This window comes from Onychostoma macrolepis, chromosome 06 (assembly GCF_012432095.1).
Source record: "Onychostoma macrolepis isolate SWU-2019 chromosome 06, ASM1243209v1, whole genome shotgun sequence".
In the NCBI taxonomy this organism is placed as follows: domain Eukaryota; kingdom Metazoa; phylum Chordata; class Actinopteri; order Cypriniformes; family Cyprinidae; genus Onychostoma; species Onychostoma macrolepis.
The window spans coordinates 9,481,622-9,501,660 of NC_081160.1; the positions used below are offsets into that span (position 1 = coordinate 9,481,622).

At 39.7% G+C, this 20,039-nt stretch overlaps 1 protein-coding gene across 1 annotated transcript; it reads left to right on the plus strand.

The window, feature by feature from the left end:
- The first annotated feature begins 1,191 nt into the window (after positions 1 to 1,191).
- tmem182b (transmembrane protein 182b) lies at positions 1,192 to 19,323 on the plus strand. The gene is made up of 5 exons (XM_058778647.1): positions 1,192 to 1,500; positions 2,173 to 2,311; positions 17,554 to 17,652; positions 17,832 to 17,882; positions 17,975 to 19,323. The coding sequence occupies exons 1-5, from the start codon at positions 1,351 to 1,353 to the stop codon at positions 18,241 to 18,243; spliced, it is 708 nt and encodes a 235-aa protein (XP_058634630.1). The 5' UTR covers positions 1,192 to 1,350; the 3' UTR covers positions 18,244 to 19,323.
- The last annotated feature ends 716 nt before the right edge of the window (positions 19,324 to 20,039 follow it).

Consider the following 20,039-nt stretch of genomic DNA (forward strand, 5'->3'; position numbering starts at 1 on the left):
CAAATATATAAACAGTAAAATCATAAAACAATTCATGAAACAACAAAAATGTAAAGGTAACTGAAATAGAAATCCATTGTTTTGAGCGACAAATGATTCATATTTTATAGTACTAAATAAGATTAAACTCATGACGTATGCTCTGGAAGAAGAGCATTTGTGAATTGTTAAATCAATACACAAAGCTAATACAGCTGATGCATTTGTACTTGAACATCAGAGGATGTCGATTAAAAATCTCACCTTAGATAACAGGTGCATCTACAATGAGCTCAATAACAGACTGTTATTATAGAGAAAGAGGTCTTTCTTAGCCTCAAGATCAAATTAATACTGCAGCCCTATTATATCTATAAACAGCCTAAACTGGGTCATGAATCTTTTCTTAGGTACATAGATAATCGTTTTTTTTTTACCACATATTTACATAGATTCATGCAAGTGTGTATTTAATATAAATGTGTATTTGATTAATATTTCCATGGCTGTTAGTGTACAGAAACAACTGTCACTCACAAATTGCAAGTACATTTTACAAATAATTACACTGAAACAGCAAATAACACACTGAATCAAACATGAGAGTAGGAAGACTGGGAAAGTATTATGCTGTAAAATGCACTCAAATAATTTGTTTTATTTATTTACAGTGAAATTCACTGCCTTGAGATGACAGATGAAGAATCATCTTTTCAAGAGTTTATTTTCACATAATTTAAAACATACAAGACTAATTAATGTTTCAGGATAGCTATTTCACAAGAACATGTATACATTTAATTAAAACATTGGTGTCATGAGACATGTGTAGATCCATTTCACAGTTAAATAAACTTTTCACAGTTGCACAGCTATTTTTATTAAAGAAGGTAACTAAATACTGACTCTAGCAACGCATGATGACAGATGCTATTTTCTATACCATTACCTCACCAGTACAGATTCTTTCATGAAAATCCAATGTGCTCTGATGGCAGTGCAATTTGATAGTGCTACAATTATTGACTGAAAATGAATTTCAGTCACATCCAGTTGGTCTCTTCAGTCACATAAACAGATTATTTTTTATTAGATATTCTTTATTTTGTTGAACTGGATCAGACTTCTATTTTTAAATAAGTCCCTACAGCTAGACTCTAAGAATAGTAGCATCTGGTCCTTTTTTTGTCATTGGTCATTGCACAGTGGCCACACCAGTGAGACACAGAACCAAACATTTAGTGTGAACGACGAGAAATAATGTAGACAGATATAAAAAAGTCAGCTGGACAGTTTTGGTAACACAAACCAACTAGTAATGTGAGCATTTAAAATCGATTGAGAGACTGAGAAAATTGTTGTTCAGCAGCTATGCGTCTGGTAGTTTTACAGTTCCTGGCTGGGTTTTTTGGAGCTCTAAGCTCAATGTTCCTCCTGGGATCACTTGGGTCTGATTACTGGCTTATGGCATCTGAATCTTGTGGAGATGCTGCTCTTTTCAAATTACGGAGAGTCACAAAGGTAAGGCTCGGACATATTTGCCAATCATGCATTATATGATTTATGAGAGAATTCACCAATACATTTATCTGACAAGTCAGACATACAAAGAATGAATTAATCCACCTGAGACCAGAATCATAAGCCTGCATTGTATTGTAGTTGATATGTTTCACTGAAACAACAACATTTGAGAAAGAAACATTTGAATTCTTTGAATAAAATACCTGTTTACACTCTTAAAAATAAAGGTTTTAAGAGAAAGTTTTAGCAGCGATGCTACAGAACATTTTGGGTTGCTCAAATAACTTTTTAGTGAAAAGCTCTTACCAGAACCATTTTTTTTTTTTCATAGAGTAAAAGAACATTTTAATAATCTAAATAATCTTTTTCAACTACAACCTTCTGTGCAATGGAAAGGTTCCATAGATGTTAAAGGTACTCCATAGATGCCAATAAGAACTTTCATTTTTGTATGAATTTACATGAATTTTACGCTGTGGACCTGCACAGTCTTTGTATAAGAAGCTGGCTGACTAAAGAAGGTTTGCTTCTTAAGTTATTTAAACCTTGTAGGGACACCAGCATCAAAATACCAAACATGATGGTAACATTTCAGTAGGATTAATATATTTGGAACAATATGAATTTAGAAAGAATATTTACTCATTTGTTTATCATCTTATTCATTAGGATATCTCTCAAGCACAACCAGGCAGTAGTAATCAGGCTGAAAACACCCTTCTGTTCTACCATGAAGGTCTTTTTTGGAGATGTTCCTACCATAGGGGTTCAAGTGGAGAGCAGGGCAGCATACTGGCTTTTTTGATAAGTAGGTGAACTCTTTCTTTATTAACATGCAACTTGCAACTTGAGCAATAGCACTGTCGCTTGTGTGATATTGCTTTATTCTGAAAAAACAGACTGTGCATAATTCTTAAATAATTTTTAAATTACTTTCTTAATCCCAGTATATATACACAGTAGTTTGTCATTTCATTAGGTACCCATAAATGGTGCCGAATTTTGTACCCCCCTATACAGTACAGGGTAGGGGTTGACCGATATGTGTTTTTCAAGGCGGATGCAGATACCGATTATTACAGACCAAGTAGACTGATAACTGATATTTTGAACCGATATATATGTCTGGTGTAAAAATGAAAATTAATGTCAAAACAGCTTGGGGAAATGAAGCTTTTCAATTATTGAAAAGCTTCAATAATTTACATGTTAGAAATGTATGTGTAATAGCATAACCTCTCATAATTCTTCTTTCAGTCTTTTCTGATGACTAAATCATAACCTATAAGAAGTGACTATTCAATTCATCATCTAATGTGCATCAATTGATTAACTTAAAGAAGCACAATGTCTATAATAAGTGTAAATTATTTAATTGTCTTCATAGCTCCATTGTGGTAGTTAAGAAGATTGCAACTATTTTAATGAAACTATAACACTAATAGCCTATTATAGGCACACTTGGTTCAATAGCCCATTGAAATGTCTCAGTTTTTGTCACCCTAATCTTGTCCTATGTGACAGTATCTTAATATTGGCCTATGTGACAGTAATTTCCAATAGTTTTCATTTACAGTGCAGTGCAAATGAAGGCATAAAACATTAATTTAATTTATCTTTTATCAAATGAGAGTTAAACTCTATTTGGCAAACATAAAAATTAAAATTAAAACATGGAAGAAATAACATATTGTGTGATTATTCATTTAATCAAAAGTTGTAATAATTGTTGTAGCAGTAGTAGCAGTAGGTAAACCGTACTTTTATTTTGACGGGTTGTCATGAGGACCTTTTAAGTTTCTGTAGCCTGTGTATATGATATGACGATAGTTTTACTAAAATGAAATGGTCAAATGCTCATGAAGTAACTCTCAGAGCAGTTCTGGGGATGTTGTTCATGTATTTATGTCCTCATTTACTGAGACGGCAGATGCTGAAAACACTGCGAGCGTCGTGCACTTCAGTATGTGTGTAGTAAATGAAACCATGCATCTGTGCCATTCACATATACAGAGACACACAGAATATGCAGGATTCACATTTAAATAGTCTTTTTGCGGCTTAATATTTACAGATACTAATCCATAGCGTGAGTCGATTTAAGTGTACTGACCTACATTTGAGTTCTAACAGGCTGCATCAGCCAAATAGCGCATTTCAAAATTAAATTCATTTATCGGCAAATCGGTTTTGAAAATGACCGATACCGATAATCATAAAAATGCTTAAAGTCGACATGAAACGGAAGTAGCAATTGTCTTTTTTTCTCTACTGTGACGTCTATCCGAGTGAAACGAAATCTGAAATGAGAGGGCGGGACTTGATTTCATCCTTCCAGAATTGATTGGATCATTGGAAGTTGGGGCGTTGCTAACAAAATGGAGGCAGATCTGAATGCCAGTTTGCAGTTAGTTGTGGGGGGATTCACTGGATTCACCGCTGACACCCTAGCAAGAAGAATTATTTATTTATTTATTAAGGATGACGAGGACGATCAACGGCACAATATATGCCTAACAGCGAGAGAGAGAGAGAGAGAGAGACAGAGAGAGACTGCCCGAATGACTGAGCGCGTCCTCCATCAGGTTAAGTCATTCATAAAAAAATAAATAGTTTGCAATGTCCTAAGAGTAATGTTGTGGTAATATCCTTTCAACTTTTAAGAGTAGTGTACTCCCCCATGGCTCGCGTCAACTGGTCAATGCATTTATTTCTATAAAGTGAAGCATCAGCATCAGCATCAGCTTCAGCTTTACCCCCTGTCGTTTATCCCAGCATTTACCCCTTACGTCACTGGCTCCGCCCTTGCGCCATCGCATGTGACCGGAAGAGAAGAGGAGTCGTTTTGAGGGGAGGGAGGTTAACATTTTTACGGATACATTATTTATAATAAACACTACAGTATTCCACAAAAAAATAAGAATTTTACATTTTGATTTCATGCCGACTTTAATATTGGCGCAGATAATCGGTCGACCCCTAGTACAGGGCATTCAGAAAGTATTCTTTTTTTTTTCCCACATTGTTGTAGCCATTGGAAAGCTACTTTTAAAAGCATTGCATTACAATATTGCTCATTGCATTAGTTACTTTTTATGGAAAGTACTGTATTACACTACTTTTCCGTAACTTTTTTTGTAATGTTTCTGCTGGCAAGCATGTTCAAATGATCGTTTTAAACTGTGTTCCTGCCGTGCATACATCATATATTACGGTACCGCATGGAAGATACTACCGTTTAAAAAATGCAATGGCACCGCGGTTTAGTATCACGATATACCGTAATACCGGTGTATCATGCAACCCTAGTAGCTTGAAGCTAATTGTAGCTATAATTTCTCTGTTACCCATATACAATAATATTTCATGAAGTATTTTATCAAAAGAAATCACATAAGTTCATATGAAAATGTTTTGTTTCCTAAAAAGATGTTTAATTATAGTAATATAATTTATATCAGGATCAGAGGGATGTGGGTGGGCAAGCCATGTAATGCCAGAGAAAAGTAATGCCACAATTTACACTTCGGAGTTCAGTTCATCTTTTCTTCTCACAAAATCAATGTAATGGCAATATTTCCATCCGCTGAATGTAAACTTTTCCATATTTCAAGCTTTCCTGCTGCACTGGTGATTCATGTGCCTGTGCGAGTTGTGAAAATTATGAAAATAAATCTATTGGATTAAATAAAAATATTGGATTTCAGATCAGCAGGGTAACTAAGTAACTAAGTAATGAGCTGTTTTATGGATGGTAACTGTAATATTATTACTGAAATCTTATTAGTAATTAATTACACTAGGCCTACTAGTTACTGCACAAAGTAATATTATTACTGTAACTTGTTACTGCCCAACGCTTATTAGTATGGTTGAATTGGATCATCAAAAGTCAGCAACTAAAAAAAAATAAAAAATTCAGATATTTTCTTGTAAATTAAAAAGTAGTTACTTTACTAGTTGCTTGAAAAAAGTAATCTGATTACAAAACTTGCCTTACTTAATGCGTTACTCTCAACACTGGTTGTAGCCTTATGAATCTGTGTTGGTTCATAAATTTTTTGATTTAATATTGAAGGCAGAAAAACAAGAAAACGGCTTCTTTTTCGTTTTTTTTTTTTTTTTTTTTTAAACGAAAAACGAGAATTAAGCTTAAATTTTCGTTTTTCGTTCATCGTTCAGGAGGTAGAAAAATGAATAAACAGCTTGAATATTCGATTTCTACATGTGGGCGGGAATTAAATGCCCCTTTCTGCTGATTGGTCAGCCACAGATCAAACCATGGGTGACTTGAAGCAGCACTGCCCAAAATGGTCAGTGTATGACAAAGTACCACGAGAGCAATAAGAGAGCAGAAGGCCCCGATCACACCGAACACGTTTTTTAGTTCTGAAAACGCGAGGCGCACGTATACGCCCTTGCTTTTTGTTTTTTTTTTTTTGGGCGACTTTAAAAAAAAAACAATAAAAACATAAGCAGTGCACTGCGTTTTTTATGTTGCTAGGCAACCGCCGAATAACCTGTCCTGTGGTCCTGTCACACCGTGTCCTAACTACACGCGACGCGACAAGCAATTTAGGGCCACGTTCACAAAGCAGCAAAATACGTTTGTCAGTCCTGTATAATACGTTCACACACAGTTCGGTTATTTACAGATGTGACAACCGCATTCTGAAACCGAACGCGTCCGCGCGATTCAAATGTTCCGCTCTCCACCCAAATGTAAAAGCTTACGTCGGTTAATGAAGATTTGACGAATGAACTCGTGGCTCGATTTGACTCTTGTCGTGTCAGAAAGTGATAAGACTTTCAGTTTTATGGACGGCGCCATCTTTGATTTTACTTTGGTCACTCTCACTATGGTTACTGGTGAGGAATAAGGGCTTGACTCCCATTGCACGTTCATAGACAGTATTCTAAACACAACTGTAAGCTCAGACCCGGCACCAGACACAAATACACGGACGGGCATTTCATTTTTTCAGGTGGGCACAAATGAGATCAACCTCATTGCAGTGCATAATATCATTAATTATGAATTAAATGGACAAAAAACAAGGAAGAATTGACGTACCACTCCACTGACAATACAACAGACAGAGGAGTCGTAAAGATTGGACCTAGCCTACTGAAGCAGTCTAAACACACATCGCAGGGCTCGACATCAACGTTTGTCCGCTTATCCACAAGTGGATTTTTTAAAAGGCCAACTGAAAGAGAATTTTACTTGCCCGACCGGACAAGTAGCCTAGCCTGATTAAAATGCCAATAACAATCACCAAAACGCGATAATGATTCTTCATCATTTAGTCTAAATGGGGATTGATGCATAATGTAATGAAGCTAACAAGGCTGTGCTGCCTCTCTCAAGGAGAAATAGAAACAAATGAGGTCATATCTGTAATGGTAAAGTGATTATATTTCGTTTAGTTTTTTATAAAGCTAATACAAAAACGTTTGGAGCACTTTTTGTTAGTTAAATGTAAGGTTTTTTTGTTTTCTAAGTAATGACCAAGCGGCCAGCGGCAGACAGTGAGCTGATCAAAGCTATATGTTTGATCAATTTAGCCTTCTCTATGCACCAAGACTTGCCTAAAATGAAATATATAGAAATAGTTCAAGCATCACAATGTTAGTTTAAATGTTTGAACTATATAAATGTGCGCTAGGTGCATCGTTTGTGTGAAGAATAGAAGCTGAAGCGCACTTTGCAGGACATGGAGGCGCCAGAGCGGTCACAAGTTGTTTAAAGTTTTTAAACAACTTAAAATATGCCGTAATTTTTGCTTATAAAGGTAAGAGTAATACATCATTCGGAACTGTAAAGGGTCTACTTTTATTTGTGTGCATTCACAATATCAGCAAAACGTTGTGCTTTTATTAAAATAAATAGGAAAATAGATGCACTTGCCGTCTTGTCTTGAACGAATTGAGTCACAAATATGATAAATATATCTATAGAAAGCTTTAAATTACTACTTTAAAACGAAATAATTCAAATCGAAAAACAAAAACTCTTTCATTATGTAATCCGTAAAGATGCATTTCTCTCTAAAGGCATGTCCAATGAAGTCATTTTTCATCACCATCTAAAATATAAAAATAAGGAAAAGCCTAAAACATGCCCGATTATATTTTTTTCAGATTTTTTTGTTGCTCTGCTCTGAATCCTTAAGATTTAAAGGATTTTCTGGAACGCAATTTTGTCTGATGTGTGAATTATTTATTAGCTATTTTTAATCCATGCAGCAAAACAGCTTTTAAAATTACTTTATTGCATTCCAGATGATTTTAAAGAACTTTTCACTATAAATTTTACAGGTAGCTTGAATGTAAAACATTGTCATGAATTCCTCGTATTCACATTTGTAAAATAGGCTACAAATTAATTGTTGTAATCTAAACCGATCTCATGAAAGTGCATGTAGCACGATTTTCTCTTTATATTTGATGCAATGTTTATAAGCAGAAATTGACTTTGGCATGCAAAAGACTGATACATTCATTATTAATGGCATGGCTGGTTCAGTCGACAGAAATACGGGACACGGGCCTATAATTTACTGCTGAAATGTTTGCGGGGCAAATCTCAGGACAGTCTGAGCGCAGGCGCCACTGCAGTTAAGCAACATCACACGACCAAGAGTGCTGAATACCATCACGATTGAAAATGTGACGCTGGCCTCTTGCCATACCCTAGCCCAGTCAGGTGTACCGTGAAAAAATATCCATACTTCATATCTCTATTATAATTCGTCATTATTATTTTAAATCAGAGGGCCGATCATTAAAAAGAGCTTGTCAGTAAAACTTCGTAACGCCATTGGATCCTCAAGCTCTCAGCGAAAGCTCGTAACTTCACCCCGCCTCCTTTCAGATTGACGCGCCGTGGACAGCCTGGAGGAGACAGATATCCGCTATTTCGCAATGCAAGGGTAAATAATTAATAACAGATGTTTGAATAGTACAGCGTTTTCTTTACTCAGCAGGCTCGTCCAGGGCGAGCACTAGTGACTCACAGGGCGGGCCAAGCCCCTCATTGCCGCCCATGGCGCCGGGACTGTGTAAACTTCTGTGTGAACGGGACATTTCGAGACTCACACCTGTAAAGAAAACGCTATTGTCAATCCCAAAAACTGACAGTGTGAACGTAGCCTAAAGTGTCCACACCAGACGTGACGCGACAGAATCAATCAAATATCACAGCCAATCAGAAGCGTGTGTGGGCGGGCTCTCTCTGAAAGCGCACTGCTCATGCAACGAAATGGATATGTTTAATCTAATCCATAAATATTAAAGCTTTTTAACATAATTAAATGTACATACTGAGTGACTGATAACATCTTTGTTATGGAACACACTCCTTGGTTCGCAGTAAGTTCACAGTTTTAACGTCATCTTTGCTTTAATTTATTTTTCAAGATCTGAGGTAAACTATCTGTTGTTGCTTTCAGTATGGCTATAGGGTCACGCAATATGATATTTAAACTAATATTAGACACGTTTAACTTTGAATAAAGCATATAATCACCTGAGATTATCTACTGTCATATTTGTATGTTGTTGTTTCAGCCGCAACGTCGCGGAAATAGAAACCGTTTCTAAATGAGAAATTTCGCATGTCGCTGTCACGGCTAGTTAGGACAAAAACTCTGATTAACATGGAAAAGATACCTTTTATCGCGTGTTGTGGCGTCGCGTCACGCGTAGTTAGGACACGGTGTCAGTCTAATCAAAGGATTATAGCACAAGCGCTCTAAAATGTTTGGGTTTTGCTGTTAAGTAAACTGACATAAGCAAAAACCTTAAAAAATACAGCTCCAGGTAACCCACGACAGACACCAAAAGTTTCTTCTGCATTGCAGTCTCCGGACTTTCTAAAGAACGGGTAAAAACACGATGACCTGAGGCGCTTTCCGCTTGTAGTCAGTGTAGTATCAGGTTAACTACGAGGTAGGAACCTTGTGTTGGTGTTTGTGTGAGGGGGGGATCATTAAAGCCGTGGGTTCAATGGACGTACTGTGTGATCATTGTGTTGAGCCTCCTATAAAGGTTATTGTGTACCTATAAACCACATAACATGGTGTCAGACGTAAAGCACTTTATCTAGAGGTACGTCTACAAATAACGCAGGATGCCGTCAAGTTTTTTTTCTCTCTCTTCGCCGATTACCGAAAGTTTGGGACTAACGCTAAAGCTAGCGAGCTCACTGACGGCGACATGAATCAGTTTCAAGTTTCTCCACCAGACAAGTTCACATTCAAAGCCGAAGACTGGACTAAGTGGATTAAACGCTTCGACAGATTCCGCATCGCATCTGGATTGGAGACGCAAGCGGACGAAAATCAAGTGAATGCACTGATTTACACAATGGGGAAGGAGGCGGAGGATATATTGGTTTCCCTGCACCTCAGCCCAGAAGAAGCGAGTGAGTACGACACAGTTAAGATGAAGTTGGATGCTCACTTTGTAACACGCAGAAATGTGATCTTCGAGAGGGCAAAGTTTAATCAGAGGCAGCAAGAGATGGGTGAGTCGGCTGACAGCTTTCACACAGCGCTGCACTGCCTAGTGGAGCACTGTGGATACGGGGCTCTGCATGACGAAATGGTGAGAGATAGACTTGTTGTGGGTCTGAGAGATAAACGCTTGTCAGAACAGCTACAACTCGATCCTGAACTGACTCTTGAGAAAGCAATTAACAGAGCTCGACAAAGCGAGCAGGTAAAGAAGCAACAAGAAATGTTAAAAATGAACTTTAAAGCAGATATTTCCAACGCTCAGCTTGACAGCATGCACGCGCGGCAGCGCGATAGCGCACGTTCAAAGCAACCCAAGCCGCAACACAAGCAAATAGATAAAACGAAGAAGGAAAGACAGGCTCAATGTGGAAGATGTGGTGATTCAAGATGGCATAGCCTACAACAGTGTCCAGCTAGGGAGGTAATATGTAATAACTGCAGAAAAAAGGGACATTACGCCAGAGTGTGCAAAACTAAAAGAATGTGTGAAATGCATGTAGCTACAGTGGTTGAGGACACTGGTGAGGAAGTTGCATTTCTGGGTTCACTGTCAGTGGACACAAATGGCAGCCCATGGATGACAGACATACATGTGGAGGATCTCAATGCACGCTTTAAAATTGACACTGGCGCAGATGTCACCGCTATACCTGAAATGCTGTATAACCAGGGCCAGTTCAGCAGGCTGGAGAAACCAACGAGGGTTCTGCTGGGGCCAGGTGGGACTCGTCTGAATGTGAAGGGCAAGTTCACAGCCACTCTCAGTAAGAACAGTAAAAGCACTAAAGAGGAAATATACGTTGTGGAGGGGCTGTGCACACCACTGCTAGGCGGGCTTGCTGCAGTGGCACTGCAGTTGGTCGCCAGAATAAATAACATTAGCCTGGACTCCAAAGAGACAGTGAAAAGGGAGTTCCCAAAGCTTTTCTGTGGATTAGGAAAAATGGAGGGCGAGTACAACATAGTACTGAAACCAGGGGCTCAGCCTTTCTCTCTCTCAACACCCAGACGCATCTCCCTCCCACTCCTGCCAAAGGTTAGAGAGGAGCTGGACCGTATGGAGCAGCAGGGAGTTATTTCAAAGGTGGAGGGGCCGACTGAATGGTGTGCGCCTATGGTGGTGGTGCCGAACGCACAGGCAAGGTGAGAATATGCACCGATCTCACAGAGCTGAACAAATCAGTTATGAGAGAGAAGCACCCCCTTCCCTCAGTTGAACACACTCTAGGACAGCTTGCTGGGGCCAAAGTGTTTTCAAAGCTAGACGCCAACGCAGGCTTTTGGCAGATTCCACTGTCCAAGGAGTCATCTCTGCTTACCACTTTCATAACTCCGTTTGGGAGGTATTGTTACAATCGCCAGTGCTTTGGGATCTCGTCAGCACCAGAACACTTCCAGAAGCGCATGTCACGCATCCTGGAGGGCCTGGTCGGTGTTCTGTGTCAGATGGATGATGTGCTCATTTGGGGAGCCACACAGGCGGAGCATGATGAGAGACTGTGGAGAGTACTGTCACGACTACAGGAGGCGGGAGTGACGCTCAATGACAAGTGTGAGTTTTCTAAGAACAAGATAAAGTTCCTGGGGCAGGTCATTGAGGCATCAGGCGTCAGCGCTGATCCTGATAAAGTGAGCGCTGTTAAAGCCATGCCAGCACCCAGTAACGTCAGCGAGGTGAGACGCTTCCTGGGGATGACAAACCACCTGGGAAGTTCCTGCCTCATTTGGCTGAGAGAACACGACCACTCAGAGACCTGCTGAAAAGTCCAGTATGTGGGCCTGGGGGCGCAACAACAGCAGGCCTTAGAGAACATCAAAGCAGAACTGACGACACCCCAGGGCTTGCTTTGTATGACCCTAACGCTGAAACGCGTGTCTCCGCTGACTCTTCTTCATATGGGATGGGCGCCGTTCTTCTCCAGCGGCAAACAGACACAGAGTGGAAACCTGTGGCGTATGCCTCGAGAGCCCTCAGCAACACTGAGCAGCGTTACGCCCAGATCGAGAAGGGCGCTAGCATCAACATGGGCCTGCGAGAGGTTCGCAGAGTTCCTCATTGGGAAGAGTTTTCACATTGAAACCGACCACAAGCCCCTGATTCCTCTACTAGGCTCAAAGAGCTTAGATGAACTTCCTCCACGCATACAGCGTCTGCGCATGCGATGTCACGGTTTGCCTACACCATATCACATGTGGCTGGCAAAGACATTGCAACTGCGGATGTGCTGTCCCGAGCTCCTGTCAGTCACACTGCAGAAGGATTGCAGAAGAAATCAACCTCTATGTCGACTCCGTCGCAGCAAATCTCCCAGCTACAGAAAAGAGGTTAAGGAAATTCAGAGACACCAGGACGACGACCCCACAATCCAGCACTTAAAGAAATTCTGTGTCGAAGGATGGCCAGATAAATTTTCCATTAACAAAGTGTTCCAGCCGTATCTGCCATTTTCAGGTGTGCTCACAATTCAAGATGGTCTACTATTGTATGGCAGCAGGATAGTCATCCCAGCATCACTCAGGGCAGACATCCTGTCCAAGCTGCACGAGGGCCATCTGGGAATAACAAAATGCAGAGAACGAGCTAAGCATTCAGTGTGGTGGCCAGGGCTCAGCAGAGAGCTGACAAACATGATAGAGAAATGTGATGTGTGTAGCCGAGAGAGTAAATTTCAAAGCGATGATGCCTACTGAGTTCCGCCAAGACCATGGTCCACTGTAGGAGCAGATTTGTTCCACATAGACAACAGACAATACCTGGTCATTGTGGACTATTTCTCCAGATATTTTGAAGTAGCCAAACTGACATCCACCACATCTGGAGCTGTAGTTGATCACTTCAAGTCTATTTTTGCACGTCATGGTATACCTGAAGTGGTCCGCTCAGACAACGGCCCACAGTTTGCCTCCGAGATCTTCAGACAGTTTGCACAGGATTGGGGCTTTAGTCATGTGACATCCAGTCCCCATTTCCCACAGAGCAACGGGGAGGCGGAGCGTGCTGTGAGGACAGTCAAAAGTCTCCTCAAGAAATCCAGCGACCCTTATCTTGCCCTGATGGCTTATCGAGCTGCTCCCCTGGCGAACGGATACAGTCCCACTGAGCTTCTAATAGGAAGGAAAATAAGAACGCCAGTTCCTGTCATTCCATCCAAGCTTAACCCAGGGTGCGCAGACATGGACAACCTGAAAAGGACAGAACTAAGGTACAGACAAAAACTGCGACAGAATTATGACCGAAGACACAGAGCACGCGACTTACCATACCTTCACCCTGGTGATCATGTGTGGGTCAAAGATACAGTGGACAGAGGCACTGTGGTGTCTACTGCCGGGACACCAAGGTCATACATCATTGAGACGCCTGGGGGCACTCTGCGAAGAAACAGATACCATCTTTCGCCAACCCCTGTGGCTCCTGGAGAACCTGCCAACTCAACTGAGCCAGCATCAGAGAGCACGGTTCCTAACGCCACACACACTCCTGCCACACCAGGAGCACAGAGTGTAGCCAGTCGGCAGACTCCAGCGTGTGAGAGACGTTTCCCAGCAAGGAGTAGTTGATTGTCGCCAATTTATGTTGTTGATTAAGTGTTTACAGAAGCACATGTTCAAAGTGCATCATAGCTGAACAGTATGGTAAAAGTTGAGAATTATAATTGTGTGTTATTACTGTTACTGATCTTGATCACATTTTAATGATTATATTTAATCATTGGATATATATTGCAGTATAAGAAGTAATCGAAAGAGCCTTCTGTTACAGTTTAGAAATGCTCTTAATGTTATTCTTCCATCTGCTCAAGATTATCCTTTGTTTAGAAAGGGGGATGTAGTATCAGGTTAACTACGAGGTAGGAACCTTGTGTTGGTGTTTGTGTGAGGGGGGATCATTAAAGCCGTGGGTTCAATGGACGTACTGTGTGATCATTGTGTTGAGCCTCCTATAAAGGTTATTGTGTACCTATAAACAACATAACAGTCAGTAGCCCATCACTGCAGAACAAAAGATCCAGGGGGCGGGGTTGGATCCACATCCAGGGGGTGGAGATCGGTAGGTTTAGGGGTGGAGATGGGTAGGTTTAGGGATGGAGATGGGTGGGTTTCAAGTCAAGTCAAGTCAAGTTGAGCTTTATTGTCATTCCGCTACATGCGGGGTCATACAGTGGAACGAAATGTCGTGCCTCACAGGACCTCGGTGCTACATAAATACAGGCATACAACAATGGAGTAAGACAATATATAAACCTATACACAACTATCCTACTGATAGATAGGTTTAGATAAATTTAAGGTGGGAGGAGTTGGATTTAGATCCAACCACACCCCCTGAATCTTGTGTTCTGCAGTGAGGACCATCTCCTTGTAGTAGCTTTTTTTTTTTTTCAACTTCAGGCGCTCAGAGAGTTCCTGCAAAAACGCGAGGCGCCCGGGGCGCATAAACAGCTCGCAGAACATTTACTGCCAACAGAAAATAATTTTTTAAAAGGTGCCTCTCACTGCAAAAAACGCGTTCGGTGTGATCAGGGCCTTTATGCTTTCGAATCACTCTTGCGGTATTTTGATGTCATACACCGGTCATTCTGCTCAGAGCTGCTGCAAGTCGAACACACCTCATGTCTTCATCAGTTCTTCCGCAGTTTTCACGCAGCAGAATAATAGTCCTCCGTGGCTGCAGTTGATTCTTAACACCTTTATTGCAACTACATTTCATCTTTTTTTCCATCAAACAAGCAGACTAATGAATAGCTCGACACAACTCGTACCAGGGCAGAGCCTAGACAGGGCTTGATATAATCTGTGTAGATATAAATTCTATGCTTTGCATCAGCTGGGCACGGCAGGGTATGATATGACGGCTGTCATAGCCTACCCTGCTCACCCAGTAAGTCTGTTTGTTTAATTAATTAATTAGTTTCAAAATATTTTAAACACTAAGATAAAAAGGAAAGAATAATAGGCTTGGGTATACAGGTGCATCTCAATAAATTAGAATGTCATGGAAAAGTTCATTTATTTCAGTAATTCAACTCAAATTGTGATACTCGTGTATTAAATAAATTCAATGCACACAGACTGAAGTAGTTTAAGTCTTTGGTTCTTTTAATTGTGATGATTTTGGCTCACATTTAACAAAAACCCACCAATTCACTATCTCAACAAATTAGAATACTTCATAAGACCAATAGTAAAAAAAAAAAAACATTTTTAGTGAATTGTTGGCCTTCTGGAAAGTATGTTCATTTACTGTATTTGTACTCAATATTTGGTAGAGGCTCCCTTTGCTTTAATTACTGCCTCAATTCGGCGTGACATGGAGGTGATCAGTTTGTGGCACTGCTGAGGTGGTATGGAAGCCCAGGTTTCTTTGACAGTGGCCTTCAGCTCATCTGCATTTTTTTGGTTTCTTGTTTCTCATTTCCCTCTTGACAATATCCCATAGATTCTCTATTGGGTTCAGGTCTGGTGGGTTTGCTGGCCAGTCAAGCACACCAACACCATGGTCATTTAACCAACTTTTGGTGCTTTTGGCAGTGGGGGCAGGTGCCAAATCCTGCTGGAAAATGAAATCAGCATCTTTAAAAAGCTGGTCAGCAGAAGGAAGCATGAAGTGCTCCAAAATGTCTTGGTAAACGGGTACAGTGATTTTGGTTTTCAAAAAACACAATGGACCAACACCAGCAGATGACATTGCACCCCAAATCATCACAGACTGTGGAAACTTAACACTGGACTTCAAGCAACTTGGGCTATGAGCTTCTGCACCCTTCCTCCAGACTCTAGGACCTTGGTTTCCAAATGAAATGCAAAACTTGCTCTCATCTGAAAAGAGGACTTTGGACCACTGGGCAACAGTCCAGTTCTTCTTCTCTTAGCCCAGGTAAGACGCCTCTGATGTCTGTGGTTCAGGAGTGGCTTAACAAGAGGAATACGACAACTGTAGCCAAATTCCTTGACACGTCTGTGTGTGGTGGCTCTTGATGCCATGACCCCAGCCTCAGTCCATTCCTTGTGAAGTTCACCCAAATTCTTGAATCGACTTTGCTTGACAATCCTCATAAGGCTGCAGTTCTCTCGGTTGGTTGTGCATCTTTTTCTTCCACTCAACTTTCTGTTAACATGCTTGGATACAGCACTCTGTGAACAGCCAGCTTCTTTGGCAATGAATGTTTGTGGCTTACCCTCCTTGTGAAGGGTGTCAATGATTGTCTTCTGGACGACTGTCAGATCAGCAGTCTTCCCCATGATTGTGTAGCCTAGTGAACCAAACTGAGAGACCATTTTGAAGGCTCAGGAAACCTTTGCAGGTGTTTAGAGTTGATTAGCTGATTGGCATGTCACCATATTCTAATTTGTTGAGATAGTGAATTGGTGGGTTTTTGTTAAATGTGAGCCAAAATCATCACAATTAAAAGAACCAAAGACTTAAACTACTTCAGTCTGTATGCATTGAATTTATTTAATACACGAGTTTCACAATTTGAGTTGAATTACTGAAATAAATGAACTTTTCCACGACATTCTAATTTATTGAGATGCACCTGTATATGGGCCTATAACTTTCATGCAATAACTGTCCTTCTGACTGACAACCGGAGAACAACAGATATTAAATAGCCTACTCATAGAGTTTTATAATGTAGTCTTGTGTTTTATTAAAATTTATTATAATTGATTTCTTAAAAGGATATGTGCTCGAACACAGGACTGCAATGCAAGATTTTCATAAATAACTTGCCATTTCGGTTTGTTTCTCACCACAGTAAAACGCTTGGAATATACGCCACGAGATGAGAATCTTCTTGTCACAGCTAGAGTGTTCTTTATGTACTTTTTTTTTTTAACCAAGCAGACATTCATGTGTCTTCACTGAGAAGAGGCTTCTATTGGGGCATTCTGTCATAAGGCTAATTCACACCACACCGACAGATACTGATCAATGCCAACAGTCACCAGATTACAGCATGGCACTTCTCAGACATTCTAATAGATGACAAACACAGATTCAACAAGTTCAATCAGCAAAATCAAGTAACGACCAACAGCAAAAGGGTAACACATTGATTTGCCAACCCCCTATAAACATGTCTGCTGCTGTTGGTTGTATCTGTCACTGCAGTGTGCCCTGCCTGGCCTATATATAAAGTCCAGATTGGTGGAGTGTTTCAGTGATGGCTGTCCTTCTGCATATTTCTCCTATCTCCACACAGATCTTTGGAGCTCAACCACAGTGACCATCAGGTTCAACTCGCTTACCAAGGCCTGCCTCAGTTTGGTCAGACCTGCTTTAGAAAAGAGTCTAAGTCTGATTATTCCAAAGTTCCTCTAATTCGCAATAGGCTGCAACATGAAAAAATATATATGAAAAATAAGGGTTCTGAATAGTTTCTGAATGCTCTGTATACTTTTAAATCGGGATACACCTGTTCTTCTCTTTCTCTTTTCTAAAGATACTTATTTTTAAATGACCTCGATTTGCATCTTTTCTGTTTGCTCTTTCTTGTAAACATACTGCTTCATTTTTCACCAGCCAATCAACATTCCCAGAAGGTCTGCGTGCCAGCTTACTTGTCTCATGCTCCGGTTTCTGGACTTCCCAACAATGTTCTAACCTCAGACTCTGCCACAGGTGAGATCTCAAGTATCAGTTTGTTCTTTCTTGCAATTTTTTCTCATTTACTGTTGTCAAAATAACATAAAATGATTTGATTTCCATTGTTAGTGCAAAGGCCTTTTGGTGTGTTATATTTGTGCTGGGTGTCATCTTGGTTATGATTGGTGGGTTCGTCACAATTTGTGCAACCCCAGGGACCAGCCATCGTCTTTATGAGACTGGAGGTGCTCTCTTTATAACCGGGGGTGAGAAAAAAGTTGCCAAAACATCCAATTGCCAGTGATTCTATAGTGATTTGGCTGAAACATTCACTCTTTTTCTCTTCTTTCCCATATAGGCATCTTAATCATGTCTGTAGTGATGCTGTTTGCTGTGTGGGTGCAGGTCTCAGACTCTTTAGAGCGGTACGGTCTCCAGCGCAGACGCTTAGTGTGCCCCAGTCTGCAGCTCAGTGTGCACTATGGTCCGTCTTTTATGCTGGCTCCCACTGCTGCCTTCCTCTGCCTGCTCACTGGCCTGCTTCTCCTGCTTATTCCATCAGTCAGCAAAGCATCAGCCAGCGACACAGAGAATCAGCCATTCTCACTGCGAGAGGAATGTGTGTAGAGTTATGTATATATGACAATGATACTTTCCCAATGTTTAAAGTAATTTTTTTCTGTTATCATTTACTCCCCCTTTTCTGAATGTGTATAGATATTTGCCCTCCATATACCACAAAAGGAGATTTAGGAGGATATTTTACATGAGAATATAATTGAAAGTAATCAAATTTTGATACAATTTTAATTAAAGAAATAATTAAATGTACCCGGGGGCCGGAAGGGGGTGCTACAGGGTTTACAGAAAATATTCTATAAATATCAATGATAATTTCATCAGATACATTAAATTTGTCTTTATTATCACTATTTCAAATAGCTTTTAAAGGTGGGAATTTTTCACTTTTTGTTCTACTGACAGCCACAGCTCTGAAAAGCGCCTAGTTACCATTCACTTTCACTGTATGAAAAAGAGCAACCTCAACATTCTGCTAAACTTCTACTTTTGTGGAGAAGAAAAAAAAAAGTGATAACTGAATTTTTACTCCCGGATGAACTATTTCTTTTAGACTGTTAAAAAGTCATAATCAGATACAGGTGATACAGGCTTATCCACCAGTTCTGATTATTAATGCATTGTAACTAATATTTTTTTCATGTCTATATATTGATTTATTTTCTTTCATTCTATTTTTTTCCTTGGCTCCAGATTTCTTATGCTTTTTTATTCTTTTTTTTTAACTGCAGAAATTTCATTGAACTAAACAAAATATCATTCATAATAAAAAACTAAAATCAATCATACTAAATTATGAGATTCCAGTTTGCAGTCCTTTAGTCACATCGTCTGGTCATGGATGAAAAAATTGATAGGTGGTGTACTCTTCAACCAGCTTCATAAACTATTTCATTAACCTTTATGTAAAATGTAACACTGTGTACAACCAAATAAGTCCATTAACATTCCCATTTATCTCAATGGCAATAGCTCCAAAAAGTACTGGTAAAACATCTATAATATAAAAAAATATTTATGATTTAAACGCTGCTTGCAAATTTTTGTCAGAATAAACTGATATATTTGAATGGCCATCAGTGTAGAATCTTTGACCTCTTGCTATATGACTGCCTTGGCCACCTCAAAAATAACAGAACATTTCTTGTGATCTCAACTTTCTCATGAGAAAAAAAGAAAAAGAAAAAAAGAAATGTCACCCATTTCTCTAGGTCAGGTGCAGTCTACTGAATAAGTATCCCTCAAACTATCTAGAGCCACCATAATGACAACTATGATAAAGTTAAATATCAGATGATTTAGAAGTGGTCTATCACTGACAGACATAATAAAATAATATAATTATTATGGAAATATATATCAAATATACATAACGTGATATATACCAGCTATGGAGTTTTGTCCTCTGTAGTGGACATTATTTTTTAACGATTTCTCTGAGACTTTACATGTCACTGGATGTCCTGTAAAGAGCCATTCAGGGATTTTCATAGATACCAAATGTTTGGAAGTTTCTCCAAGACCACTGCATCTGCTTGGTCTTTAAAAATGGCTGACATTAATTTAGTGATATAACACCCTTGGAAATATGATACGATTTTGTAATGATCATTTAAATCTGACTAGTTTTCACTTTTTTTTTTTTTTTTTTTTTGTGATAAATCAACATCTCAGCATAATTTTATGGGTTTTCAAATCAAAATATGGCTTTCTGTTATGAAACAGGACATCAATTTCATATGTCAACTGCAAGACACCAGGACTTAAAGCATGTTTATTAGTCATTTTAGGATACACAACAATTATTACTCCCACTATTACACTTATTTTTTTCATTATGTTGC